Consider the following 27,980-nt stretch of genomic DNA (forward strand, 5'->3'; position numbering starts at 1 on the left):
TTCCATACGCTGCTGCTCATGTGTGGTGCCAATGCTGCTGCTGGTGATGAATTTCTCGCAGAGCTGACTTGAGCAATGTCTCTCTGTAGTAATCACTTTCTGTCTCCCCGGCGTTTAGCTGAGTACATCGTCTCCAAGACCTTTCACCAAGCATCCATCAGCAAGGAGTTCAAGCTAAGCAAGACATTACCCCGTTCCAGAGGCTGAGCAAATCACATGCCTACGCTGTAACTAATTATTTCTATTGGCTGATTGGTTTTTAATGCATCTGTTTTACAGGTAAACAGATTTATCTTAAGAAGGCATAGATAATAATGATGATGGGATCTTTTTATTCATTGCCTTCCATCAGAGACTGAAAGGCTGGATGCTGGGATAGGTGTCATTTAGCTGTACAGTCCCTTGATTTTTGTACCTAGGCAGAACGGGCATCTGGGATTTCTGGGCAAGATTGGGAAAGCCTGAAAAACTCGTGGAGCCTTCCAAAAGACTCCATAAACAGATAACACTAACTGTATGTTAATTTATCCAACCCCAGCTCCTTATGAACCTCCCTGTTATAAAATAGAACTTTTTTGTAATTGCCATATTCCCTGGAGAAGCCAATTTCTGGTGCAAGGAGCCCACAACATGGATCCCACATGCAGACAGCACAAGAGCATCAGCCATTTGTGATGTCCCACTCACCCTCCTGATCCCAGGTGAAAATCTGATCATGGATATCTTGCCAACTCACGGATCAGGGAGACCCAAAAATCAGTGCTTGACCCAAAGTGCTTAAGACTGAAACACCAGAAGGGTAGATGGAAGCACAGGAGACAGAAAAGCTCTGCTCACTGGTATAATTTAGATACCATCAGGGGATTGCAATAAGGGAATGGATCCTGAATAGCCATTTCAGCCTTACGAACTAGGGAAAGGGAAGAAGAAGTTCACCAAGTTAAAATTCTTGGAGGGAGATGTCATATGTGTATGTGGTAAGGTAAAGCCATGGGCAGAGAGCACTTTCTTGGTGATGTTCTCATCCACACCACTCCTGCACGTGTTTTTAAGTTGATTTTGAAGAAATGTGGGTCTTAAGACCAAAAATCTATTGCTAGAGGTACTCAAGAGTGGCAGTGGCTGCTTCAGTCTATCATGACCAACCTTGGAGACCTGAGCCAGGGTGAGCTCAGCAAGCACTCACCAGTGTCCAGGTGTAACAGACCTGCCCAGGTGAAAAAGTGTGGCTCTCCCATTCCGGGATTTTTCTGCTTTGGAAAGACCTTTCTTTTTCTTTCCACCACTGCCAAAACAAAACAAAAAAAATTAAAACGGGAGGGATTTCAGTGTAAATTTTAACAGGACCAGGTTTTCCTGCCTCCACTCCCAGGGCTGGGGCAAGAAGGAAGACCTTCACCTGCTGCTGGCTGCCGGGCAGGGGGCACCACGAAGGAAAACAGGACCCAGCCGTCTGGCGGCAGCTTTTTTCGGCTGGATTTCGGCTCGCCTGCCGGGCTGGGGTTGCAGCTGGCTGGCCTGATCTCCTTCCCTCCCACCGGCTCTCGCTGGGAGCAGAACATGCCTTCTCCTGCTGATTTCTGCTTGCCATATTGATTGCAGCAGGGTATAATGGAGACAAGTCAGGCAGAAAGCCAGCCACCCTTGGGAATGATTAAAGAGCAAGCAGAAAAGGACAGAAGTGAAGAAAAACAGGCTGACACTTAGGACGTGGTGGCTTTGGAGCAAATTATGCCCTTTTCCCCACCTCACCCCCGCGAGGTGCCTGGGACGGTTCAGCGGCGCCTCTGTTTCAGCTCTGCCCAAAAGAAGCATCATATCGACCCCCATGAACGCGGGGAACAAAATCCCCAGAACGTGTACAATATCCCCATTGTGCATGGATTTGCAGCCTGATTATTCAGAGCATAGCCAAGGAAAGGTAAGGCTATGACCCATTGTTTTCCTGCGATCAATTGAATACTGTCATTTGCATTTAAAACGCTCTAAATTCGCACTGTCAATATGCCAAACAGCTGCTCGAGCTTTTCAGCATTCCATGGTGACAATCACACTATCATACATCATTGGCACCAGGATTTGCAATACTCTCAGTGTCAAAATTTTGTGGGGTTTTTTTTTTAAGAGGGAAAAAAAAAATATCCTCCCCTCCCCCCAAAATACCCAAACCTGTGAAAAATCCACTTTTAAAATGATGGCGTTGGATGCTGCTAAGCAGGCCTTCACAGATGCCAACATATCAAAATTCATCTCTTTTCTTCCTCTCCTACAATTAAAAGGTAGTTAAGAAAGAGGCTGTTCCTGATAGACCCACCTTCTGTTTTCTCCTTTGTATGCGTATTATTCATTAGCAGTCTAATAAGAGTTTCAAAATGCTCTGTGCCTCTGCCAGCAGGGCATATGTATGTAGACATGTGCTTGTGACAGATAAGTACATAAACAGCATATTGGCACCAGAAAGACATCTGTGCCTAGAAAAACGCTTGTGATATGTACATAAATGACATTTTAGCTCTAGTCAAGTCCTTGTGGCTTTGAGAGGAATATGTGACTGTACTCTTCTCTGTGAATACTGAAAAGGTGCGCCTTAGACGGGGAGAGGTTTTTTTTTTCCGGAGGTTTACGGGGAGCCGGAGGATGCGGAGGGGCCGGGGCTGCGGCAGACGGTGCGGAGCCGTGCCAGGGCAGGGTGGGCACTGCCGAGGGGGCTGCCCCGGGGGGAAGCACCCGGCACCCCCAAATCTGACTCCCTGCATCCAGGATGTGCCTGCGGGCCGGCGCTGGCAGCAGCAGCTCCTGGGTGCGAAGGGAATCAAAGCTGGGGCCAAAATGCCAGGGGTGATCCAAGGTCCGGAGAGGGGGGCACAGGGAGGGCTCCCTGCAGCACTTTCTGGTACTTGCATTTAATTATCTGGCTGAAGTCTGAATGTAATCCCTTCACAGCTGGCTGCTACAGCAGAAAAGGGACAGTTTGGACTGTTAGAGAAGGGGACTGAGCATCCCATCTTCTGGGATCCTTCCCAGATGGCACAGCCAGACACTGTAGGTCTGCTCACACCACTTGGTTTAGGCTCGTAATGCCTCAGTTTGCCCTTTCCTGGTGACAGCTCTCTGACTTAGAGCACTAATGAGCGCTGGAAATGTTGTGGCCAGGAGGTTACAGGTGAGAGGTCTGTGGTCCCAGGAAAACCTGCAGGTTGTTTTGCACCTAGCCTCGGTGGAGAAGGAGAGAGAGAAGATGCAAAATTGGAGGCACTTTAGTATTCACCACACACACAGAGCAGTAAATACAGATGTGGCTTCCTGATTCTGGGCATTGAAGCCAAAGTCTGGGTTATATGGGAGCCCTTATGTCCCAGGGAAATCACCCCAAGTGGGGAACTTCGGCCTAAGAAGTGAGTTCAAACATATCTTTCCTGAGGTTTGGATGACCCAGCACTCTCCACTCCTGGCTTTCTGAAATTACAAATCCCCTGTAGTTGTCATTTGATCCAGTGAAGTAAATCCTGAGAGGAAATGAGTGTCCTAATCTGTCACTGACTCCAGGTTCATGAAGACTCACCTGGGCTGGACCATGAAACAGCAGCTGCACCTGTGTGAAAACCTTCTGGGACATGGCATTAAGACAGATATTGGGGTGGTCGCTGCTGTTCAAGAGCTTTCCCGTGGTGAAAATGGCCTCACTTCCTTGGCTCTGACACAAAGAGGAGAGAAACACCAAAATATTCCTTGCTGGAAATCAGGATGGGTCCTTGGACTTCGCTGTGGCCCGTTTGTTGACGTGACCTGAGCACGTGTCTCCCCAGGTGGGTGGGAGTCTCACACCTCCAACGTGATGGATGGAACAACAGCGGTGGATGAGCTGTTACTCGCCTGAAAAAAAAGTGTTTCGGGGGAGAAATTGTCTCCAGTCATTCTCATTTTGCATGTGATTTTTTCCTGCATATGTTTCTAATCATTAAGAAATTCTGTAGCTTAAATAATGCTCTGAAAGTACGGTAACTGTTGGACTACATTCTGTTGTAACCTTATTGAATTTCACTTCTCTGGAAAAAATAATGGGATACTATATCTTGAAAAACAAATGGTAATTGCGTTTTTAACAGAATGTTTCTCTTTGTGTTTCAAAACCTTCTGCACACAGTTAGACATCTAGCCAGGGAAGAAGGTACAAAGCATATGGGCCAATTTCTGTCTCTTGGCTGTTCAAGATGCCTTAATATTCAGGCAGTGATGTCTGTGTGTCCGTGCAATATGGCACAATTTATCTGTGTGGTGTCCTCGAGCTCAGGTGAGGTGGTCAAAAGCTGTGTAACTGAGGTCAGGGGAGGTATTCAAGGAGAAACATGGAGAAGGTGGGTCCACAACCTGTTCCTTACTAGATGTGTGGGTGCACATCCTCTAACGAATTCGAATTTGTGTCTACTCAGTCTGCAGAAGACCAATGTTCCAGCATTCGTGGTGCTGACCAGAGGAGCAGGTTCATCCTGCAGCTGACCAGCATCTTACAGACAAGGATCTTGTCAACACTGCAGAGATTGGAGTTATCCAACAATCTTTGCAGTGTCCGTGTGCCACGGTGACGTGACTTCCTCAGTGCTTTGGGGGATTTGCACATCATCACGTGCTGAGAACTGGGTTTATTAAAGCCTGGGACCTGAAATAGCACTGCCACAGTTTGATAACATGCTGGTGTTATTGTCTGACGAGGTTAGGAGAGCCCTGGGAAGAGTGGAAGGCTCTTCCCTAATTCCTTGTAGATCTGGCATGTTAAGAACTTTGTGAGGGGATGCATTTGGACATGTGAAGCTTCAAGGCAAAGGAATAGACTTGAGGTTTCTGACTGACAAGACACATGTGAGTACATGCAAAATGTGCTCCTCCTGCTAAAAATAACATTTCTCCTGTCAACCACGATGCACCCACCCCCACAACACCACCCAGAAGAACACATTAACACCTTGGCTTTGCACGTAGCCCGATTCACAGCAGCCACAAGTGGTGGAGGGATCTGCACTCTGTGCATGCTGACAAATCATATGGCACAGCGAGGAACAGAGGAGTGAAACTGGGCTAGCAGAAGTTGACGCCTTATCATCACAGTCCCTCTGAGCATGCTGTAGGCTGACACCTCCACCAACCGAGTCATCTCCCCGGTGCCAGGATGAGGAGCACGAGCCTGCTATCCTGATTTAGCCTCTGGTAAGCCAGGCTTGGCTTGCCACACCAGGAAGGCTGGAAGAGGTGCATGGATGCAAATGGTGCAGGAGCAACGTGGGTGCGCCGGCATGAGGAGAAGCAAAGCACATCCAGCCACTGCTGCTCACAGCTGTGCTATGGGGACATGCAAAATGTGCTTTATGCACAAGGGAGGTGAGATGTTTCTCCCATTGCTGTTCCCCGTTTGCTGCCTAATCCCACCTAAGAACCTGTAAATAACATTTCAAAGCAAGAAGGGTTGGGTTGCAGATAACTATTGCCCCTAAAAAAGGCTCCTGCCCTAGCCAAGGTGCAGGTCTGTCAGATAGCCTCTGTGTGCTTCTAAAATAATGAAAGACACAGACAGCAAAACTTTTTGAAATGGTGAAAGACTAGAGAACACCACATTTTTTTTCCCCAATTATTGTTTCTTATGAAAAGCTGCACTTTTTTTCTTTAAAAGTTAAAGCTTTCTTGAAAGCTGAAGACGCAGCATCTCTGCCCGTGGCAGGAGATTGGAACTAGAAGATCTTTAAGTTCCTGTTCAACCCAAACCATCACAGGATTCTATGGCAGTAAAAATTGACCATCCTTCAGAATTTCTCACATTAAGTTCCAGGCAAATAAGTTGAAAACTCGTTTTTTATAGTTTTGCTTTAGTATAAATTTAGATTCTTCATAAAAGTAAATTTTGTAAAAGGAATTAAAATAAAAAGAAAGCGAGAGCTGGTACCAAGTTGTAGCTAAATATCAGCAGGTGACACAAGACTGATTCTAAGTTGTAGAGGTCACTGTCAGTCCACTGCAGCCTTCCCCCAGGACAGCGTGAAGCTTTATTCAAAGAAGATTTTCAGAAAACCCAGGAGATTTAAATGCATAAGTTCCAATCCCATGGCAAGCACATGAGCCTACATTCTCACTCTCGAAATTAAGCTCCTTCAACTCTCATTTGTGTGGCTGGGAGAGCCCTGGGCCCCTGCAGTTCTTCCCTTGTCTAACCTCCCCTGATGGCTCTGGCAAAGCCAGGAAGGCTTTGGTGGGCACTGAAGGCACCCAGCCCTTTGCAGATGCTGCTTAGCACTTAACAGGATCAGCCCCTCAGCCACTTGAGTGGTGTCCATCACCTCAGATGCCTCACCACCCCTGAAACTGTGCGACGCCCACCGCATGTGACCAGCCCCATAAGCTGCTTTCACCTCACCTCCAACGTTTGCTGCGCTGATAATCCCAGTGGGGTGTCTGTATAAAGGAGCCCCTTGTTCAGGGCAAAGGGGAGGAATGCTCTTCCATAAGAAAATTAGGGAGTTGACAGAGATGTAAAGCTAAAGGTTTGCAAGGCTGCTTTTGTCTGGCCAAGTGTTGTGAGGTTGTGGGGTTGTTTTTGGAGATCCTGGTGTTTAAAGTTAGTTTTTCAGCAGGTGGTCTGGCAGCAGCTGTATATGGAAAAGCAGCTTCTGTCCCTAGTCAGCTATCAGCATTTTAGCTTTTTTTGTTTTTTTTCTCCAGTCCTTGCTCACTCCTGTGGTAGCAAATGTAACACCAGAATCAAGTCCCTTCCTGGGATGAAAACCTGCGAGTTCATCAGCCAAGATGGAGCTTCAGTTTTGGCCTGATTTGGTGTCTCTCTTGAAAAAGCTGAATGGTCGGATGCTCTTGGTGGTTCTGGTCACGTTTCTTTTGATTATTGACCTTGTGAGAAAGAGACGACCCAGGAATTTCCCTCCAGGGCCACAGCTCTTTCCTCTCGTGGGAACCTTTGTGGACTTTAAGCAGCCCCTCCATCTTGCACTGCAGAAGGTAAGAGCTCCATGGACATTTTTCCTGCTAACAATATCTTACCCTTATCACCACACCGTGAAGCAGCAAGGGCAGCCTCTGCAGAACTGGCTGTATAATACCCACATGAGATAGATGACCCTTCTTGGGTTTATCTCTCATTATCACCTCCTCTTCCAGGGGAGTAGGATGGTCCAATAGGAAAGAAATCCATAACGGAGGAAGACCTACATGTTCCTCCTTTTTCTTCCCATCTGACTGTGACTATTCTGACCCCAGAAAGGGCTCTAAAGGACTGGGCCAGGATGGGGGACAGATGAAAAGTGCTGTGTGACAGCTGAACTGTTTTGAGATCACCTCTGGAAATTGCCCTGTCATTGTCTTTGCTCAGAGGCCAACAATTCACCCCATAACATCTGTAAGAAACATTTAAAATCCTGAGCTATGTCCTGTGGCTTCTTCTGTGTCGCAGAAAGAGTCAGTGATCTCTCTAGAAAGGTTTCCACAGCTTTGGGTGCCACCAGAGACAAAAAGAGAGAGGTTTTATACATGCTGAATATTCCTCTCTGAAAAGGTGGAAGAAGTTCTGACATGCTGGCTGCAAAAATCCTTTCTGGTGACTATCTGTCTCTTGCTTTTGCTTAGCAGGCTGACACCAGCCTGTCTACCCTGGCTGTTCTCAGGCCACCAGCACGGGTGGTCCCTGAGGGAATCCTTGGGGAAGGCTGAGCCAGCGAGTTCAGGATATTTTGTCAATACACACAGTTATTAAGAAAATTTATCCCATTTATTTACAAGCACACAATGGCAGAGACACTCATTTGGTCCCAGGCTGGTTTCACGAGTCACCACAGCAGTTTGGGGTGACTCTGTGTTGTCCTTTCATGTAGACTTATTCTAAGAAGAGAATGAGCTCCTTGACAGAGAGAAGATATGATCCCCCCTTTACTCTTACACATCTCAGAGGAGACACTAATGCCAGCAAAGTCCATGTGAGGAAAATGGCTGCAATTTGGCCATAAATGCAGTCAGGCTTAAAATTAGAAGTACGTTTCTAGCAATAAGCAGTTATGGCTCCTGTCTAAATGGGAGAGCTGGAGAAGAAACCACACTACTCTAGACACAAAGGTGATGAAAGGGATAATTTGTCGTGCTTTGCCCTCAGCAGGAGGAGCCTGAGTGTGGTGACCCAGGTGGTGGGACAGAAAGGGACAGAGCAGATGCTCATCAGCTACAAAGCAAGTTACAGCCTTGTTACAAGCCAAACTGATGTAAACACCTGGTAAAGCCCAGGTCACACCAGAAAACAAATATAAGCATGTCTCCCACACCACATCTCTCCTGCCCTTTTGATACCTTCTCCAGCCTTCATGGAGTAGCTTAGATTGGATGAGACCTGCGTGTTTGGGTTTTGGTTTCTATGACGTCCCTTTGCTTCAAGCAGAGTTAAATTCAAATTCAGATGTCCCTGTTCAAGATCTTGGTCTGGTGAGTGTTGAAAATCCCCATCTTCTTGTTCTCAGAGGACAATGGACTCTCTTTCAGCTTACGGGTCGGTACGGGAACATCTTCAGCGTGCAGTTTGGAGGTCTGACATTCGTGGTGGTCAACGGGTACCAGATGGTGAGAGAAGCTCTTGTCCACCAGGCTGAAATATTTGCTGATCGGCCAAATATTCCACTCCTCCAAGAAATATTTAGAGGCTTTGGTAAGCACAGCCACCAGGATTTTGGGACAAAACTTTCATCTCTTTGGAATGATAACTGTTAGAGGCAAAGAGAGGGGTTGAATTCAACCCTTGTGAACTGCACCTGTAAAAGCTTGCACAGGGCAAGGCAAGAATTGAGTTCTCACTAATAACCTCACAGGGGTATATTTTAATCTCTGTGAGATTTAGGGATGAGGGTGGGGTCAAAACCAGATTTTAATGAAAGAGGAGAAATAAATGTAAGCTGCCCGAAGATCGACACACTTGCAGCATTTCCCCTTGGTTTTAATTTCTCCTTTCCTTTTCCTGCCTGGGTTGCACACAGCTCCAGAGACGGGGTGCTCCTGCCTGCAGCTCTGCCAACAGCGTGATAGTACTCAGAGTATTTTGGCTTACACCTTTTTTTCCCACGCAAAGTGACAAAGTAGCAGATTAAAGCAAATCCATAGAGCTAGATCTTTAGCATAAGCCAATTACTCTTGAATTTTAATTCCCAGGCAAAGCCATAGCCTTTTCCACATCCATGAGCTTTGTTTGCCTTGGTTTGGGGTTTTTGTCCGTGATGAATGGCCGTTTTGGAATTCTTACACTCACACATGACCCAGAGAGAGGATTGTTCACCTGTTTTTTTCCACCTACAGGGCTCATATCATCCAACGGGCACATATGGAGGCAGCAGAGAAAGTTTGCTTTAGCAACACTGAAAAGCCTTGCTGTAAATTTTGAGGAGAAAGTGCAAGAGGAGAGCCGGTACCTCGTGGAGACGATTGAGGAGGAGAAAGGTGAGGGTTAATGCACAGCACTGTGCTCAGAGCTTCCAGCTAAATGAATGATGAGAAGCAAAAATCTTACCCCAACGCAGCTCCAAACGTGCAAAACATTTCTTCAGTAGCACAAACCTCTATCTTACACTTCCAGACTGTGCCTTTTAGCACTTGTTTTAGACCTCAGGCCTCCTATTTTAGTTGTTCCTTGTTGATATTAGGCAAATATATACCAGGCAGTTATTAAAAGGTGAGTGTTTATATGGCTAAGGAAGTGTCTCACACATTCTGTGAAGGAATAAACACAATTCTCCTGCTATCAGGCACTTCCACTCAGAGGCTTAGTTAACCTCTGCTTGTCCTTGGTTTTGCAAAGTATTTTAAAACTTGTTTAGTCAGGCTTTCCTTTTGTTTCACACACAGATGAAGCGTGTGCCTTGCTCTTTTATGGTCCAGCTTTTAAAAACTGCCAGAGGGATATTAGTAAGAATAATTTGTATGTTGGTACACGGGTGATGTTGCACTTCAGCTTTAAATAGAAGCAGATGGGGTTGAGCTAATTCTATGGAGCTATATATAGTAAACAAGAAAGATCTAAAAAGGAATTGTGAAATTATATACTAAACTTGCTCCATTTTAATTGCTGTTGCACTGAACAGGCCAAATACTCCATGCTGCCAATTGATTATAGTCTTCTATAGTCCTAATCAATAAACTAATTAAGCTGCTGGTTTGGGCCTTTCTTCCCATTAGTAATGACAAATAGTGATCATGTCCATCACTCTAATATCTGAGCACCAGCCCGGTTTAATTACTTTCTTGAAGAGTGGGGAGATCAGCAGCGCTGTGAGGAGTGCCTTGCATTTCAAAGTGATGCTCAACAGCAGCTCAGGGCTGGACTGAGCTTGTCACTGAGATCAGTCTCTTGTCACAGCAAGTGGCTCTCCAGGCTGCTGAAATGTGCCCAAGAAGATTAAGGTCTCTGCTCAGTAGCTCTCTCAGGGAACACAGATGTGACAAGCATGACATCACACTTCACTGCATAAATGTGCTCTACGGGCCTCATGAGCTACTTCTGGGGTTTACAGGTGGGCACAGAAACCTGTAACCCTCTCCCCTCTCTCCTCCAGCTCCCTTGATCCTCCATGGGGGACAACTAAAGCCCAGGGCAATGGTATTTTTGCCATGTGGTTGTCCTGGGCTCCCTGCCCTGGATGAAGCTTTGAGAGACCATCTCCTGGTGTATAAAATTGGCACCAATTGGCTCCAACCACACACTGGAGTGGGCAAAGTTGACAGCCACAGCATGGCATGCTGCTGGTTTTTCTCCCTAGAAAATACTTGAGACCCTGCTTGGGCAGCTCAGAGCTCATGTCACTGCCTGCCAGCAGCCTGGGCTGGACACAGGAGGGGATGTCCTGGCCCACAGTGCCCCGGCTCCAGAGGGATGCTGGAGGTGATGGGTACCCCAGGACATGGGGTGAAATCTCAGCACCACTGTGGGTGAGAAGCAGGTGAGCTCTCACTCTGATTCACAGCTGTGGATCTGGTAGAGAACATGGTCTTGACTGAGACTGAACAGGAAAAAAGAATGAAAGCTGTCTTCAGAATCATAGAATCATGATTTATGTTGGAAAAGATCCTTAAATTCATTGAGTCCAAACATTAACCAAGCACTGCCATGTTCACCACTAAACCATGGGCCCAGGTGCCACGTCCACACACCTTTCAAACACTTCCAGGAATGGTGACTCCACCACTGCCCTGGGCAGCCCCTTCCAAAGCCTGCCATCCCTTCAAATGAAGACATTTTCCCTCATATCCAATCAAAATCTCCTCTGGAACAACTTCAAGGCTGTTTCCTCTTGTCCTGTCCCTTGCTCCTTGGGAGAAAAGACCAACCCCTACCCGGCTACAACCTCCCTAGAGGAAGTTTCCTTTCCTTTTTTTTTTCCTCCAGGACAACCCTTTGACCCTCATTACAAAATTAATAGTGCTGTTTCAAACATGATCTGTTCCATAACTTTTGGGAGCCGCTTTGACTACCATGACAACCGTTTCCAGGAGCTGCTGCACTCCCTGGCTGAAACGCTGCTGCTCCTTGGAAGTTTCTGGGGCCAGGTAAAGCCACTTGGATGTTTTTCCAGCTTCAGCTGCATGTAAGAGCTCAGAAACCAGGGTTTCTAAGGCACTCATATAATCTGCCTTTTCCTGTAGAAAAAAGAGCCATGTTTAAAGGAAAATGACCATGAGAATTGTTTTACATTAGATCAGATTTATACACGAAGTCTATCAGGAAAGCAAGGACATAAGTTGAATGTATTGGGGCACATGGAGGAAAACAATACTACAGGATTGTGAAACTAATCTTATGCCTGACATAACCAAAGAACAATGGGGAAATCTTAAAAGTTTCTACAAAAAGAAGAATTAGTAACACTGTGAAAATTCCTGTCTTTTCCCTCACCCATATCCCAACCAGTTTCTTAAATAACTTCTATTTATGGAAAAAACAAACAAACAAAAAAGAGATTCTATGTTTAGAACCAGAATAGGTGGATTTGGTGATGTGTTTTCTGCATGGCCACCCACCATGGATCAGGTCTGATCTCTGTCCCCTCCATGGGGACACACTAAGGGGCTCATCTGCACCCACCTCACCTGTGGCCACCTCATATTAGGGGACAGCTTTGGCCACTCAGTATTTGAGAACTTTATCAGCAGAAAATATCTGTCCAATTTTTATCTTGTTTGCACTTGTTTACACCTGTGTAAGAAAATTTGTACAAATTGGACTGTTATAGCAAAGATCATTTTTTTTCATGGTAGCAAGCACAGTTAATCAATTAAGAGTCCCATCCTCTCAACTATGATACCTGCTGCTTTCTAACTCAAGAAATGCTCTTTTGCTGTTTGATTTCTTACCAGCTTTATAATGCTTTTCCTTTGATCATGAGATGGTTGCCAGGACCCTTCAGGAAAATCTTCAGGCACTGGGAGAAACTTCGATACTTTGTGAAAGATGTGATTGCAAAGCACAAGGAGGATTTGGACCAGTCCGAGGCAGGAGATTATATTGACTGTTACCTGAAGGAAATAGAAAAGGTAGGAGGGAAATAACTAAAACCACCTAAAGATTAACCCACAGAATGAGCAGAGAAGATTCAGGGCTGTTTTGTCAGGGGAGCTCTTGCCTCACACATTGCCTTCCCCTCCCTACCTCTGCCACATCAAACTTCAGCAGCAGCAGAAGCCTGATCACTTTGAAAACACACAGATTTATTTTTTTTTTCTATTTGAAAGGATTTACACTTTGTCTTCTTCCCTTTTTCGTTCTGTCACACGGCGTAGGAGGACTCTCAGGGAACATGTTCATGTTTCTATGAGCACTCGCAGGCCTGTGTTTGCTATTGTGAAACTTGACATTTAAAAATGCTACCTGCTTTCAAGAGCCACTCGACAGCAGCCAGGGTGTCTTTCAAAACAGTGCATTGGGCTTGAAATTCAGTGAAAGTAAAGGCTGGAAATTTCCAAGTCCAGGGGTAGATAATAAAGGAGCAGCAGGACTTCAGTTACTCACAGGTGATTTTGGATTGGGTTTTTAAAGCATCCCCTCCAGAGTAGGAGTTTTCATTGCCATGTTTTTCCTCCAAGTTTAAGGGTGACCCCAGCTGCTATTTCCACGAGGAAAACCTGCTGTGCTCCACTTTGGACCTGTTCTTAACTGGGACTGAGACCACGGCGACCGCCATCCGCTGGGCTCTGCTCTACATGGCCGCGTACCCCCACATTCAGGGTAGGGCCACTGAGGGGTCCTTTGCTTAGCCCAAAATTAGCTAAGGGAAACTCAGGGGACAGAGTTATCCCAGCTCTGCCACATCTGGGCTATGCCTGTGCCCCAGGAATCCTCTTGGGAACGTTTTGGAGTCTTAGGAGAAGCCGTTGAGGGAACTGGGAGTGGTTAACCCAGGAAAAAAGGAGGATTGGGAGGCACCTTCTTGTGCTCTACAGCTTCCTGAAAGGAGGGTGCAGCCAGGTGGGAGCAGGTCTCTCCTCCCAAGGAACAAGTGATAGCACGAAGGGAAAGGGCCTCAGGTTGTGTCAAGAGAGGTTTAGGTTGGATATTAGGGAAAATATCTTCACTGAAAAGGTTGTCCAGCCCTGGAACAGGCTGTCCAAGGGAGTGGTGCAATTACCCTGGAAGTGTTCCAAAGGAGTGTGGATGTGGCACCTGGGGATATGGTTTGGTGGTGGCCTGGCAGTGCTGGTTTAATATTTGGACTAAAAATTCTATGAAGAGGGCTATTTTGAATTTGTTTTTGCTCCCTGTAGAGAGAGTGCAGCAGGAGATCGACGCCGTGGTGGGGCAGTGCCGGCAGCCCTCGATGGCCGACAAGGAGGAGATGCCCTACACCAGCGCTGTGCTGAGCGAGGTGCTGCGCATGGGCAACGTGGTGCCCCTGGGGGTGCCCCGCATGGCCACCAGTGACACCACCCTGGCCGGCTTCCACCTGCCCAAAGTGCGTGGGGACCGCCAGCCTTCATCCCTCCAGTCTTCATCCCTCCAAACTTCATCCCTCCAAGCCTTCATCCCACCAGCCTTCATCCCTCCAATGTTCATCCCACCAGCCTTCATCCCACACAGCCTTCATCCCTCCAGCCTTCATTCCATCAGTCTTCATCCCAACAGCCTTCATCCCTCCAGCCTTCATCCCTCCAAACTTCATCCCTCCAAGCCTTCATCCCACCAGCCTTCATCCCGCCAGCCTTCATCCTGCCAGCCTTCACCCCACCCAGCCTTCATCCCTCCAACCTTCATCCCACCAGCCTTCATCCCTCCAGCCTTCATTCCATCAGTCTTCATCCCAACAGCCTTCATCCCTCCAGCCTTCATCCTGCCAGCCTTCATCCCTCCAGCCTTCATTCCATCAGCCTTCATCCCTCCAGCCTTCATCCCTCAAACCTTCATTCCTCAAACCTTCGTCCCACCTGCCTTTATCCCACCAGCCTTCGTCCCACCAGCCTTCATCCCACTGGCCTTTGTCCCACCAGCCTTTGTCCACTGGCCTTCATCCCACCAGTCTTCGTCCCACCAGTCTCCATCCCGTCAGAGCAGGGTCTTCACTGCCCAAGCCTTGAATCTCACCGTGAGGGGAACCAACCAGCGGGATCTTACAGAAATATCACAATTATATAGAAAATATAAACCCTCTTGATGGATTTTGTAGGGCTGTTACGGGTCTCATCTCCTTACAGAGGAGAACAGTGAGATCCTTATGGTGTTTGCTGTCATTTCCAATTTTAGAAGGTTTATGCCTTAAATTTTGTAAAGTACACCCTCAAGACATAATGGGAATAGAGGGCTAGGAAATATAGCAAACAGTCTGGGTTTGTTAATTCTACACAATATTAATAATCATCTATTAAAAGTAGCACTTGATGAAGAGCAGGTAATAAGTATTGTTTCACACACACTGTTCTGCAACTACAAAAGCAAATATGGGATTTATATATAACTGATCTCTTCCCTCTATATGACTGGTTGCAATGAGATGAATTTTAAAAATCCAGACATCTTCCTCCACATTGATTAGAATATTTCTCTTGCTGATGGAGAATGTAGGGATAAACCAGACCAGTGGTTTTTGGTTTTGTGTGTTTTTTTTTTTTTTTTTGTTTTTTTTTTTTTTTTTTTCCCTAAAAACTCACATTTAAACAAATCGATTGAAAATAACTTGATTAAACTGCTTCAAGTTCCTACGGGAATGCAGTGCTACCAATTTGAAGTTGGTTTGCATTAACATCACCTGCTACTGCAGCTCAGGGTGCGGATCAACACTCGGCGATATTTTAAAGGCACACACAAGTGAACAATCCTGCAGGCTTTCACCCTCATTTAATTACGCAGCTTTGGGGGAAAGAAAAACCCGTTCTGCCCTTAAAACAGTGTAGTTTACAGAGCTAATAATAACCCAGTCTGACAGCACGTCGGCTCCTCTCCGCCGCGTAATCGCCGCTTTTCTCCACCTCTCGCAGGGCACCACCCTGATGACCAGCCTGACTTCGATAATGTTCGACAAAAACGTGTGGGAGACTCCAGACACCTTTAATCCTGAACATTTCCTGGAAAACGGCCAGTACAGGAGGCGGGAGGCTTTTCTGCCCTTCTCTGCAGGTAGGCTGATGGATGGGGAGGTGGCTTTTCTTTTTTGCGAAGCTTTTATTTATTTTTTTCCCCTCAAGACACTGCTTATAGAGCTCCTGTCCAGCTTCCAGCCCATCCCCACAGTGAAAATCCCAGTCACGGTTAATAGAGGCTGCTCGGAGCGAGAAGGAAATCAATTTGTTACTGCAGGATAAAAAAAAAAAAAAAAAAAAAAAAAAAAAAAAAAAAAAAAAAAAAAAGGCTTTTTCTTCTTGCACAAGTTGCATAACTGGGTTGTTCACACTGTTTCCGCTCTTCGCCTCTCGGAACAGGCGCAGTTTGCTCGGCAGTAAACTTCTGGGGAAGGTTTGAGCAGATTGTGTGGGTGAACATTGCCACCTAACCTTTCCGGGAAGAAAAGCTGCTCAGCCTGCGCACGGCGGAGAAGGCTCAGGGCCCTTTCGGGTTATTTGTGCTCCTTTTCCAGGCAAGAGGGCTTGTCCCGGGGAGCAGCTCGCCAGGACCGAGCTCTTCATCTTCTTCGTAGCCCTGCTGCAGAAGTTCACCTTCCAGGCGCCGGCAGCGGCCGCGCTGTCCTTCGCATTCACGCTCAGCCTCACCCGCTGCCCCAAACCCTTCCAGCTCTGCGCCGTGCCCCGCCACTGAGCCCTGGCCACTGAGCTGGCCACTGAGCTCTGCCACCACTGAGCCGGCCACTGAGCTGGCCACTGAGCCGGCCACTGAGCCACTGAGCCCGGCCACTGAGCCCTGGCCACTGAGCCCGGCCACTGAGCTCTGCCACCACTGAGCCCGGCCACTGAGCCGGCCACTGAGCCCCGCCACTGAGCCCTGGCCACTGAGCCCGGCCACTGAGCTGGCCACTGAGCCGGCCACTGAGCCCCGCCACTGAGCCCTGGCCACTGAGCCCGGCCACTGAGCTGGCCACTGAGCCCTGCCACCACTGAGCCGGCCACTGAGCCACTGAGCCCGGCCACTGAGCCCGGCCACTGAGCCCGGCCACTGAGCCCCGCCACTGAGCCCTGGCCACTGAGCTGGCCACTGAGCTCTGCCACCACTGAGCCGGCCACTGAGCTGGCCACTGAGCCCTGCCACCACTGAGCCGGCCACTGAGCCGGCCACTGAGCCCTGCCACTGAGCCCTGGCCACTGAGCCCCGCCACTGAGCCCCGCCACTGAGCCCTGGCCACTGAGCCCTGGCCACTGAGCCAGCCACTGAGCCGGCCACTGAGCCCGGCCACTGAGCCAGCCACTGAGCCGGCCACTGAGCCCCGCCACCACTGAGCCCTGGCCACTGAGCCCGGCCATTGAGCCAGCCACTGAGCCCTGCCACTGAACCCTGCCACCACTGAGCCCCGCCACTGAGCCCTGGCCACTGAGCTGGCCACTGAGCTCTGCCACCACTGAGCCGGCCACTGAGCTGGCCACTGAGCCGGCCACTGAGCCACTGAGCCTGGCCACTGAGCCCGGCCACTGAGCCCCGCCACTGAGCCCTGGCCACTGAGCCCAGCCACTGAGCCAGCCACTCAGCCCTGGCCACTGAGCTGGCCACTGAGCTGGCCACTGAGCCCCGCCACTGAGCCCGGCCACTGAGCCCTGGCCACTGAGCCGGCCACTGAGCCACTGAGCCCTGGCCACTGAGCCCTGGCCACTGAGCCCCGCCACCACTGAGCCCTGGCCACTGAGCCCGGCCACTGAGCCCCGCCACCACTGAGCCCCAACACTGAGCCCGGCCACTGAGCCCAGCCTGGCGCTGTCCCAGACCCCACCGCAGCTCCACAAACTGGAAATCCCCTTCTCCCCCCCACACCAGAGATGTGGGGCTGAAATGACGGGCCCTGGAGGTCCAGCACCCGTCAGTGTCTGGGTGGCAGGGGAAGGGCACAAGGGCCACATCCTGCACGCTGCAATAAACACAACCTTTGTGACTCTTACCTTCACCTCGTTGCTGCTCCCTGCCACCTGTCTGACAAAGTGCATGGATTTCAGAGCCTTATTACCTAATTTCCACTGTCAGCAATTCTCAGGAAGGTGTCTGCCAGCTGCAAAAGCCTGGTTTGGTGTTGGCTTTTCTGTAGGGAATATGTCCATCACCCAGAGACCACTTAGCAACCCCTAATGCTGCAGCACCCAACTAGCCAAGGGCTCCTGAGGTGTCCCTGCTCAGAGGGAGCAGCTGGCCTTGGACACAAGTTCTGGACTCAGCATCAATTTGGACTTTCAGCCAGTCCTGAGCCCCAGGTGGGCTCGGGCTCAGTGTGGTGGACACTGCCTGCAGCACCACACTGCTGCTGTGTGATGGAAATCACTGAATCAAGGAATGGTTTGGCTTGAAAGGGACCTTAAGGATCAACCCTTCTGCCATGGGCAGGGACATCTTCCACAAAATCAGGTTGCTCCAGGCCCCATCCAACCTAGCCTTGGACACTTCTTGAGATAAAAAATACCCAAGCAGAGATCTCTGCAGCATCATCAAGCATTTTTTTGGATCTCAGAGTATTTGGAAATTTTAATTAGGAGGCTGCAGGGGAGTAGAAGCAGCTTCTACCAAAACCCATGTGGGATGGCACAAGGAGCTGTGCTTCCAGCAGGTCTGGAAGGGCTATAAAAATATGATACAGCAATTTTACATTAGAAAAGCAAAAGATTTGTGCTAGTAAAATACAAATCAGAAAACTGCAATAAAATAATCTCCCGGGGTTGCTGGGGAGCAGTTCACCTGAAGCACAGCAGAAAAGGAACAGCAGAGAGTGTCGGAAGGGTCGTGTCCGTGGCGGGTCAGCGCTGGCCCTCAGGAAGGAAACGTTGGGACAGTGGCTTTGTGGTGGGAAGTCACGAGTTCAGCACTTCCCCTCTGTCCTGGCACAGATTTGTGGCTGTGTGTGAGCAGCATGGACATAACATGGGGTCGAGGAAGCAGCTGGGGACAGGACACTCTGCACGATGGGCACAGCTTCTTCCTGTGACAGGTCTCTTTGGATAAGAGTTAATTAAATATGCAACTCGTAGAGAATTTTTCCATTTATGTGACCAAGCATTTATGCTTAGAAATGCTCTTCCTGTGTGCTTCAGTTTGGACTATAGTCACAGCAAAGATTATTCTTTTTCCTCTTGTTTGTTTTTTTGGGGGGTACCCATGTAAGCTATGGAATAGTTAACAGGAAAAGAGGATTACATCGAGTTTCATTTCCACTGCTTTTCTCCTCTGTCCCCGGCAGCAGCGGCTTTTCTGCTGTACAAAGCAATCCTTGTGCAGTGGCAGATTTATGCCACAGGGGAGAGTCCTCTGCACATCACATCCCTGCCACGCCGGGCGCTCTGGGATTCTGTCACTGAGCTGTCCTTCCGACGGATCACTTTAATCCTGATGCGTTTTTAATTATTGTTTCACAGTCACAGGCTCCCATGTCGTGTTTATGTCTTTGTAAAAGAGAAAATATAAAAGATCCAGGGACTTTTTTTTCACCTATGAAGTCTTCAACGCCACTCGGGACTAGGCACTGGTTTCTCTCCATTTTTGTATTTGTTCTGCTGTAGGTTTGACCTCTGGTGTGTGGTTACAGCTTGTAGTATTTGCACTGGCTTAGCAAATAAATATTTATCTCTTCTTTTTCATTCCCAACTTGTGTTTCTTCATTACTTTGGGGTTTCCTCCCCTACTCCTGGAGAGAATAAATTATTGAAGTCATCTTCTTTTTCTTCATCTTTTTTTGTTTTTGTTTTTTAAATCATGTGGGGAAAAATACAAAAATTAAATGCAGTGATGCCATACCTTAAAGGCAGGAGGCATTAATTTATTTAGTTTTCAAGTGGATCCTCTCATGTCACTGCTGGCAAACACGTGCATCTCCAGGGCCTCATGCCTAAGTGCGCTTAAAACCAGAGGTGAAAAGAGCTATTCTCAAAAACAGGCCTCTCCCCTTTAAATTCCACAATAAAAACAGATTTGACTTCTCCAGCTTCCCAAGTGTAAGGGTGATGGAGAACATGTGTATGGCATCACTCCAGTGGCTATGTTGCATCCCTGTGCCTTGTCATCAGCACTGGACAATCCCAACAGCCACAACTGATACCCCAAAAGAGAGAAAAGGAACCCAAAATGTCCCCCAGAGCAGGAGGTGGCAGCTGATGACTGCAAAGGGCCATGACAGAGCCACGTGGTGCAAGGGCAAAGTGCTGTTGCTTCCTGCTTCTTTCACAATAAAACACAAAATCCACGTCAAAATTTCACGTGATCCATTTGCATGAACACGTCCCTAACCCAGAGCTGCTCCTGGGAGGGAAAATGGGGCACATTCTGCTGCCAGCTACCACCAAAGGGCCCCAGCCTGCCGAGCTGGGCACCTGCATCGGCTTCTCAGCACCTGCATGAGCTCTGTGGGGCTTTGGGAGCACCTTCACCACAGGCTATGACCAAAGGACAAGGCACGTGGGAAGGGATGGCTGGAGAGCTCAGGGCATGGCTGGAGCCAGCTGCCCTGCCTGCACTGGTCTGGTGGAGATGAGAAAATGAGAGCGCTTGGGAACCGCTGAGTTCCGGGAATGCTGTTTACTCTCAGCCCACGTCACACAGACACACGGAAACACGGAACTGAGTCAGATGGTTTGTGAAAGGTTTGTGCAACCTTATCTCGGGTGTCCCCTGGGACCTGGGGCTTGGCTCGGGACTCCTCATACCACGGAGAGAGCTGCTGTAAACAAGGAAAGCGCGAGGTTCTGGGAGCAGCTGGAGACTCCCTGGCACTGAGAAGCTGAAGCTGGCACACAGCACGGTGAGGGCACCTGGGACAGAGGGAGCAGGGTCATCCTGAGAGATGGGTTTGTGGGAGCTGATGCTGAAACTGCCAGGTTTTAATCTCGATCGCACAAAGCTCATTTCTGTCCTTTAGACAAGGGCATGGAGCACTGGGGTTTAGTGAAGTACTGAGGGGAGGCTGGAGGGGAAGCTGGGGGTGTTTGGTTTGCAGTGGGGTTCTCCTTTTAATCAGATCAGAGGGAATGTTTCGGCTAAATCAAGAAGGTGTTTAATCCTTTCTGAAAGCTGGGAAAGGAATCTGAATGTAGCCTTGAGAGCAGGCAGCAAAACCCACTCCTTCCTGTCCTGTGTTTGCACCCACAGCTGTGCCAGCACATCACTCATCTCCACCTGGCCCTGGGGGCCTCAGTGGTGCTCAACCTGCCTGACCTGCTGTGGGACACGTCCCTGCAGAGCCCCACCATCCAGCCATGCTGCGCTTCCTCTGGGACAGCATCTCCCTCCAGACAGTCCTCATCTTTCTCTTCGTCTTCCTGCTCATCACAGACTACATGAAGAACAGAAATCCGAAGAATTTCCCTCCCACCCCCTTCCGCCTTCCCTTTATAGGGCACCTCTACCTCGTAGACTTCAAAGATCCTGCAGTCGCAGTGGAGAAGGTTTGTGGGTGGTGGGCAGTACGGGGAAGGGCTGGAGGGATTGCAGCTACACATCCCTGGCCATGCAGGAACAGGGATAACCCAAAACCCCACAGGTGAATGCAGGGAGGAGGTTTGCCCTCATCAGTGACATTTACCTGAGTAGGAGCAGAGTAACAAGCGTGGAGTGATTCCATGGGCAAAGGTCACAGCATGACTCCACAGGTGCAGTCACAGATGTACAAACTCTACAGGTCTGAGTGGGGGCTGGAATGGGGTGAAACAAAAACTGGGAGAACATAGGACTGAAAAATCAAACCTGGTGAGATTTACTTGATTTATGGCAAATTGACACCATCTCCCAGTCACTGATTCGGGAAAACAGGAAAGAAAGAAGACTATGCCCTCAGGCAGAGTGCACACATTCTGTCTCCCCTCCCACTCTTCCCGTATTTTTACCATATCTGACACCCTGACAGGGCTGTCCCGGTCTCCCCAGGAACATTCACTGCAAATGAAAACCCCTTTTATTTATGTCCCCTCCTAGCTAATGAAAAGATACGGTGACATCTTCGGCATGCACATGGGCAGCATGAAGGTTGTGGTGGTCAATGGGATACGGCTGGTGAAGGAAGTGCTCGTAAACCAAGGGGACAAGTTCCTGGACCGTCCTGACATTCCCATCGACGAGGGGATCTTCAGCAAGATGGGTGAGTTCTCTCTCAAGACATGCCTCAGCTGCAAGGTCCAAGCCTTGACCCTGCAGAGGTCTGAGACAGCTGGAGACAAGGCAGAGCCCTGCAGCTTTTCCCCCTCAGTTGGGGATCAGCTCTGGCTCATGGGGGATGTTCCTGCCAGGACTGATCTCCTCCAATGGGCACCTGTGGAAGGCACAGAGGAGGTTCACCCTGAGCACACTCCGAAACTTTGGCTTGGGGAAGAGGAGCCTGGAGGAGCGCATCCAGGAGGAATGCCGGTACCTCATGGATGCGTTTAGGGATGAACAGGGTGAGTCCATGGCCCTCAGCAGCTGTGAAGGCAGGAACTGGTAGGGCCTGTTATAATTTCACTGCATGCTGAAAAATACCCAGTCTTGCAAAGGATGCTACAACCCTGCCAGCATCCCTGCTCCTTCCTACAGGTGCTTTGCACTCCAGCTGGCTGGGGAATGCAGCCAGCCAACGCCCACAGCATTATTCACAGCCCACCTTCAGTCTACTCCTCTCTGGGAAATACTGTGTGTGCATAAATGCTATTGTTTCCAATGAATTCAAATGACATCCTGCAGACACTGCTTTCCAAAGTAAACAGACATCTCCATAAGCTGATTGAACTGGGACCACTGGGGTTGCCCTGCCAAGCTTGGCCAGCTCATGGGGTCAGCCATGACCCCAGGAAAGCACTGACATAGGACAGTGCCCATTAGGGGCCACTCATTTCATTCATATTTCTTGACTATTTTATCTCTGGTGTGTGTTTTCTTCTTTTCTGAAAAGAGCGGAAGAGAACTGGTATTTTTCTTCTCCAGGGAATCCTTTCAACCTTCAGCTTAAAGTCACTAATGCTGTTTCAAATGTCATCTGCTCCCTCATCTTTGGCAACCGGTTTGAATACCACGATGAGGATTTCCAGAGACTGCTGAAGCTGCTGTACGACATTGCTGTCTTCCATGGAGCTGTCACAAGCCAGGTACAGACATCCTGCCACCAACCCAGGGCCACAGCTCCTTCTCTGGAGTCAACCTCAAGTCACAATATTGTCATCACCAAACCTGCCATTCCCTCTTCCTTTGCACAGGGTAGATTTGCCTGTCGTTTCTTTCTTCTTTCTGTTTAAGTTGAGCCATGCTCATGCTGCTATCTCACTTTTCCTACCCACTGATTGCCAACCTATTCTCTAAAATAATGAGTAACACACAAGTTACTCCAGAATGGGAATTCTGCTCTTCTGGAGCTGTGTCCACCAGCTCCAGAAATTCAGCAAGTGCAATCACAGCCTAAAGTCTTGATGCCAGCAAAGTTTTCAAAGTCCTTTATTCAATTTGACTGTCTCCTTTTGTGTTCAAAGCTGTACAACAATTTCCCATCTATAATGAAGTACTTACCTGGAGCCCACCAAACCATTTTTAAAAACTGGAAGTTAGTAAAAGATTTTATGCGACAGCAGATCAACAAACACAAGGAGGACTGGAACCCCTCAGAGATCCGGGACTACATTGACAGCTACCTGCTGGAGATCTCCAAGGTCAGCAATGGGGAGAAAACCTTCCTGGAGTGGGGCTTGGAAATCAGAAGGGATGGGAAACAAGCCCAGATTCTCCAGCTGAGCTGCCTGTGTGGCCTTCTGTGAGCTCAGGACAGACATCAGGTTCAGGCCACCCATCAGCAGGATGGGGATGCAGGGGTTCAGCAGCTTCTGCCAAAATCCTTGGGGTGTTCTGGACCAAGCCTGGTGCCAGGACACCCTCACTGTTCCTGTGGCACTAACACTCCTTCTTGTGAAGGACCATGCCAGTGACACCTTCCAGGACGAACACCTCGTGGCCTGCGCACTTGACCTGATGTTTGCTGGGACTGAGACCACGTCCTCAACCCTCCGCTGGGCTTTTCTCTTCATGGCCACACATCCAGAAATTCAAGGTACATTTAACAAAAAGTCAGTGTTCTCCCTTGCTTTTATCCCTCATAGTTCTGTGAGAGACCAGTTGGACATGTCCCCACACTCACACAAGAGGTGTAAACAGTGGCCCAGGTCCCTTGGTAGACCCTTACAGCAGTAACCTTGTACTGTTCCAAGGGTGTTTTTTTCCCTGGGCTCACTCCTGCTCTTCCCCCAGCCAAGGTGCAAGCCGAGATCGATGCGGTCATCGGCCAGGCACGGCTGCCAGCCCTGGAGGACAGGAACAACCTGCACTACACCAACGCTGTCATCCATGAAGTGCAGAGGAAAGGCAACGTTATTCCTTTCAATGCACCAAGAATGGCAACAGAGGACACCTATGTGGATGGCTACCACATCCCGAAGGTAAGCTCCAGAGTGCTGGGACTCCAGGGATACTCTCAGCTCCTCAGGTGTTGGGAAAGATGGGGCAGGAAGGGCTTAAGGATGTGATTGTCTGGTAAGAAATACTGGAGATATAAAACCTGTGAGTGAAATAGAAATGAAGGCCAGCTTTGAGATGTAGGCATGGCAGGCAGGAAGACCCTGATTAACTGGAGATCTGTTGAAGGACAGAAAACAAAAGGACCCAAGAATGCAGCCCCTCTCCACCTTGCCAAGGCATCAAGGAAAAAGTAGATAAGAAGAGTAGTCTTTAGAGTTTAGAATATAGGATGATATGGTAATTTAGTAGTTCTCACAGGTTGTATTCCAAGTTTGTAGGTTTTGTATCTTGCACCGGTTGGTCACTGTAAATTAGAATACTGATCAAAAAAGGAGATATAACGTGTTGGAACAAGGTCCTCCCTCTCTAACCTCCTACTCTCTTATCTTTTACGCTCTTACTCTCTCGCTCCTTCCCCCCTCACCACTCTCTTTTTCCCTGCTCTTCTCCCTGTGCTCTTGCCTCTTCACCCCTCCTCTTGCCCGCTCCTTCTCCCTCCCTCTCTCCTCCCGCCCTGACCCCGGCACTCTCCTCACCTCACACCCCTCTCTCTCTCTCTCTCTCCCTCTCTCTTTGGGCCTTCCCTTCAGCCGAGGCTGGTGGCTGAAAGCAGCCCTCTTTACCCACCACCCCTGCAATAAAACCACGTTTCTAGAATATCTCAGATCTGCAGAGTACCTTTGTCCCTGCCATCCAGGGATGCCCCGACAACCAGGCATGGTGCCTGGCCCCTCCTGTGCAGACACTGTCCCTGCCCTGTCCAGAGTTCACTCCTGCTGAACATGGATTTTTGCCATCCAATGTTCTCCAGTTCCCTGAGTGGTGCCACACCCCCACACATGCCTCTGAGGCAGAGCTCCCAGCTCTTACAGAGACTTTGGCCCAGGATTACAACACAATGCTGACAAGGGAAAAATGCAGTTATGTAACTGCACCTCCAAACAGACAAGAAGTAGAAAATCTGTGCATGCAGTGGGGTGTTGCACAAATAACTTCAGTAGAATTTGACTAAGGATGTTCTTCATGGAGAGGAGACTGGCAGATAAAACCATCCCTCCTGCTGTCAGTGCCAGAGAAAGTGTGATTTATTTTTTTTTTCCTCTTAGGGCACTGTTGTATTAGCAAATTTAACCTCTCTGTTGCTTGACAAGAATGAATGGAAAACCCCTGATACTTTTAACCCTGAGCATTTTCTGAAGGATGGGAAATTCTGCAAAAACGAACATTTTCAACCATTTTCTATGGGTAAGATTTGCTGAATTATGGTGCACATGTGGGCTTGGGTTTCCAACTGCAGCAGCAGAGGAAAACAGTAATGAAAAGGGCAGATGCACCCTGGCAGGTGCTGCTCCAAATGCTCCCATGGCCTCCCCAAAGCACAAAAACTACTCTTGGAGCCTTTTCGTGTCTCTTTTCACATGCACAGAAGAGAAATGAGGATGAATAAAAAACCCACATAAATTCCAGAGACCTTAGGAACATCTTCACTGAGGCCACTGCTGTGTGCTCCTGCTCCCACATGGCTGAGCTCACCAGGAGCCTCACTGTTGCCACCACAGGGTTCCACAGCCAGCAGCTTCCACAGGGAAGTTGCTTTTAGCACCCATTTCCCGCCCCAGCACCACACATCTCCTCTGACAGCTCTCTCTGAGCTCTCCCAGCATGAGCACAGCCAGGTCATGTACGTATGAGAACTGTCCTCACAAAGTCATGCAATTTGTAATGCCAAAGTTATTACCGGGAAGCTTGGTTTGGGTTGAAAAACTCATCCAGGAATGGGGTAACACAGCTGGACCACGGCCCTAAGGGCAGGCAGAAGCATTTTCAGCAGCAAAAGCAGTCTGAGGATGCTGTGGGTTGCTCTCTCCACAGGGAAGCGTGCCTGCCTGGGAGAGCTGCTGGCCCGTTCTGAGCTCTTCCTCTTCTTCACATCCCTGCTCCAGAAATTCACCTTCCAGGCACCTCCAGACACCACCCTCAACCTCCAGCACACAATAGGCATTGCAGTGGCCCCAAAGCCCTACAAGATCTGTGCTGTGCCTCGCTAGGGAAGCCTTGGCCACCGTCCTCACATGGAAAATCCTCTGTCAGGGTGCTGAAAACAAGGCTTTGACAGCCCCAGGGAGAGGCTGGGTGGTTTATTTCTTTCAAAGCAAAATCATTTCTTTTACAAGTAGACCTTGCACACTGTATCCCATGATGATGTGATCATGGGATCAGCCTGGGAGCTACCAGGGCATTATTAGGCTTGCCCTATGGCACTGTAAATTAATGAGGGGCTTGGGGCTTTCCTAATCTTATGGGGCATGGCCATGGTTCACCTTGGCAAAATGAGGGGACACTTTAGAGACTGCACTGTTGAAGCTGTGGCTGGGTTCAGTGGGAAAGCAATACCAGCCTTTGTTTTATAACATTAACACAAGCATTAATTTGACATTTCCTTAATATGTACTTCTGTAAAACAAAGTCACTCTATAGCACCTGTCTGATACATCAATAAATCTTTCTCAAAGCATTTTTGTCACAAAGTGTTCTGCAAAGTGAAGACCAATGCAGGCCATGTCCAGCACAGGCTGTGGGCTTTGGCCATGCCCTGTAGGAGTTGTCACTGTAAAAGGAAAGGCAATTCCTACAGAAGTGATGGGAAAAATTATCCTGGCAGCACACCTAGAATTACAATATGCAAAATGCTCCCTGTTTTCCTGCTCAACATCATGGAGTGGCTGGTGTGTCCAAGGGCAGTGGGGGGAGCTCCAGCAGCACACAATGCAGTTAAGCTGCACTCAAAACTCTAACGAGGAAAAAGGTGCCTTGGAAAACAACAGCAAGAAATTACTATTTTGAAGCATCATCTACACAATGAAACAGGCCCAGGATTTGCAATCAATGGAGAACACCAGTAAATGCAGTGAACTGGGAAACAGCTGCACCACAATAACCCTGCTGAGGCCTCTGGGCAGAAGCTGCAGCTCCCAGGAGCAGGATGGGGGCTGCCTCAGGAAATCGGCACCAGGAACACACACCTCCAGCTCCTGCTCTCCCGCTGAGGAAAGGAGCAGAGAGCAAGTTTTTCCCTCTTTTCAATTTTCCCTGGAGCACAGCTCACCTCTTCCTAGAGGAAGCAAATCTCTCCCAGGTGAATGCAGCTTCCTTCAGCACTGGCTGGGTGGGGGATTCTGCCACCTCCTCTGATTTTCTGTGCCAGTGGAAACGAGTTTGGACTGACACACTGTTCCTGGCACTTAAGGCTGTTTCACAGACCCGTTAGGTGGATAAATGAGGACACACTGTGGGACACAAACCAGTCCATTTATTAAATTGTCTCATCCCACTCCTAGGGAGAACCTGGTCAGCCCCAGCCCTCCACCCCTCCTCTCATGCCAGCTGCCCTCCAACCTGCTGCTGGCATGGGCTCCCACACCTCCCCTCTCCAGCAGAAACAGGGAAGTCATCTGACTTTCTAGATCTGATACTCTCTTCCTTCTCTGAAAGAAGCTGAAGGGAAAGGTTACAAGTGGGCTGCATGCCTGGAATTGACTGGGAACAGGGGAGGGGAACAGTGGGAAGTTTCTGCTCTGTGAGCATTACTCCCAAAACAATTCCAGTTCACAGGCATCATCTGACTGTTTTGTGGTACTTTTTCCCCCCCAGTGCTTTTCTCAGATTCCCATTTCCTTTCCCAAGCTGCTGCTGTACCCAAAAGCTTCCTCCATAGGCCTCTGCTGGGTCAGTTAAATTCTGAAAGAATACATATCACAGACTTCTTGAATATTTTGCCCCCTTCACCTAAACCATTTCCCACACAACTGACCTGAGTTCCTCCTTTCCTTTTCACTCAGAGCTTTAATCCTGCACTCCTCTTCCAGGGACACCC

At 48.8% G+C, this 27,980-nt stretch overlaps 2 protein-coding genes across 2 annotated transcripts; both read left to right on the top strand.

Moving 5' to 3' along the window:
• The first annotated feature begins 6,789 nt into the window (after positions 1 to 6,789).
• Positions 6,790 to 16,258, top strand: LOC136365095 (cytochrome P450 2J2-like). The gene is made up of 9 exons (XM_066325400.1): positions 6,790 to 6,996; positions 8,521 to 8,683; positions 9,325 to 9,465; positions 11,408 to 11,568; positions 12,376 to 12,552; positions 13,102 to 13,243; positions 13,780 to 13,967; positions 15,484 to 15,622; positions 16,080 to 16,258. The coding sequence occupies exons 1-9, from the start codon at positions 6,790 to 6,792 to the stop codon at positions 16,256 to 16,258; spliced, it is 1,497 nt and encodes a 498-aa protein (XP_066181497.1).
• A 3,870-nt stretch (positions 16,259 to 20,128) lies between these two features.
• Positions 20,129 to 26,621, top strand: LOC136365094 (cytochrome P450 2J2-like). Its single transcript, XM_066325399.1, has 10 exons — positions 20,129 to 20,381; positions 20,729 to 21,024; positions 21,551 to 21,713; positions 21,862 to 22,011; positions 22,532 to 22,692; positions 23,071 to 23,247; positions 23,507 to 23,642; positions 23,840 to 24,027; positions 25,213 to 25,351; positions 25,979 to 26,621. The coding sequence occupies exons 2-10, from the start codon at positions 20,836 to 20,838 to the stop codon at positions 26,152 to 26,154; spliced, it is 1,479 nt and encodes a 492-aa protein (XP_066181496.1). The 5' UTR covers positions 20,129 to 20,381; positions 20,729 to 20,835; the 3' UTR covers positions 26,155 to 26,621.
• Positions 26,622 to 27,980: the final 1,359 nt, after the last annotated feature.

Source organism: Sylvia atricapilla, chromosome 9 (assembly GCF_009819655.1).
Source record: "Sylvia atricapilla isolate bSylAtr1 chromosome 9, bSylAtr1.pri, whole genome shotgun sequence".
Taxonomy (NCBI): domain Eukaryota; kingdom Metazoa; phylum Chordata; class Aves; order Passeriformes; family Sylviidae; genus Sylvia; species Sylvia atricapilla.

What these genes read in the sequence shown, in the direction of transcription:
- LOC136365094 (XM_066325399.1), top strand. Translation starts at nt 20,836, where the DNA reads ATGCTGCGCTTCCTCTGGGACAGCATCTCCCTCCAGACAGTCCTCATC. An exon ending in ACCTGCTGGAGATCTCCAAG is followed by an intron (nt 23,248 to 23,506) that starts GTCAGCAATGGG and finishes CTTCTTGTGAAG; the next exon opens with GACCATGCCAGTGACACCTT. An exon ending in CACACATCCAGAAATTCAAG is followed by an intron (nt 23,643 to 23,839) that starts GTACATTTAACA and finishes CTCTTCCCCCAG; the next exon opens with CCAAGGTGCAAGCCGAGATC.
- LOC136365095 (XM_066325400.1), top strand. Translation starts at nt 6,790, where the DNA reads ATGGAGCTTCAGTTTTGGCCTGATTTGGTGTCTCTCTTGAAAAAGCTG. An exon ending in CGCGTACCCCCACATTCAGG is followed by an intron (nt 13,244 to 13,779) that starts GTAGGGCCACTG and finishes TGCTCCCTGTAG; the next exon opens with AGAGAGTGCAGCAGGAGATC. An exon ending in CCGGCTTCCACCTGCCCAAA is followed by an intron (nt 13,968 to 15,483) that starts GTGCGTGGGGAC and finishes CACCTCTCGCAG; the next exon opens with GGCACCACCCTGATGACCAG.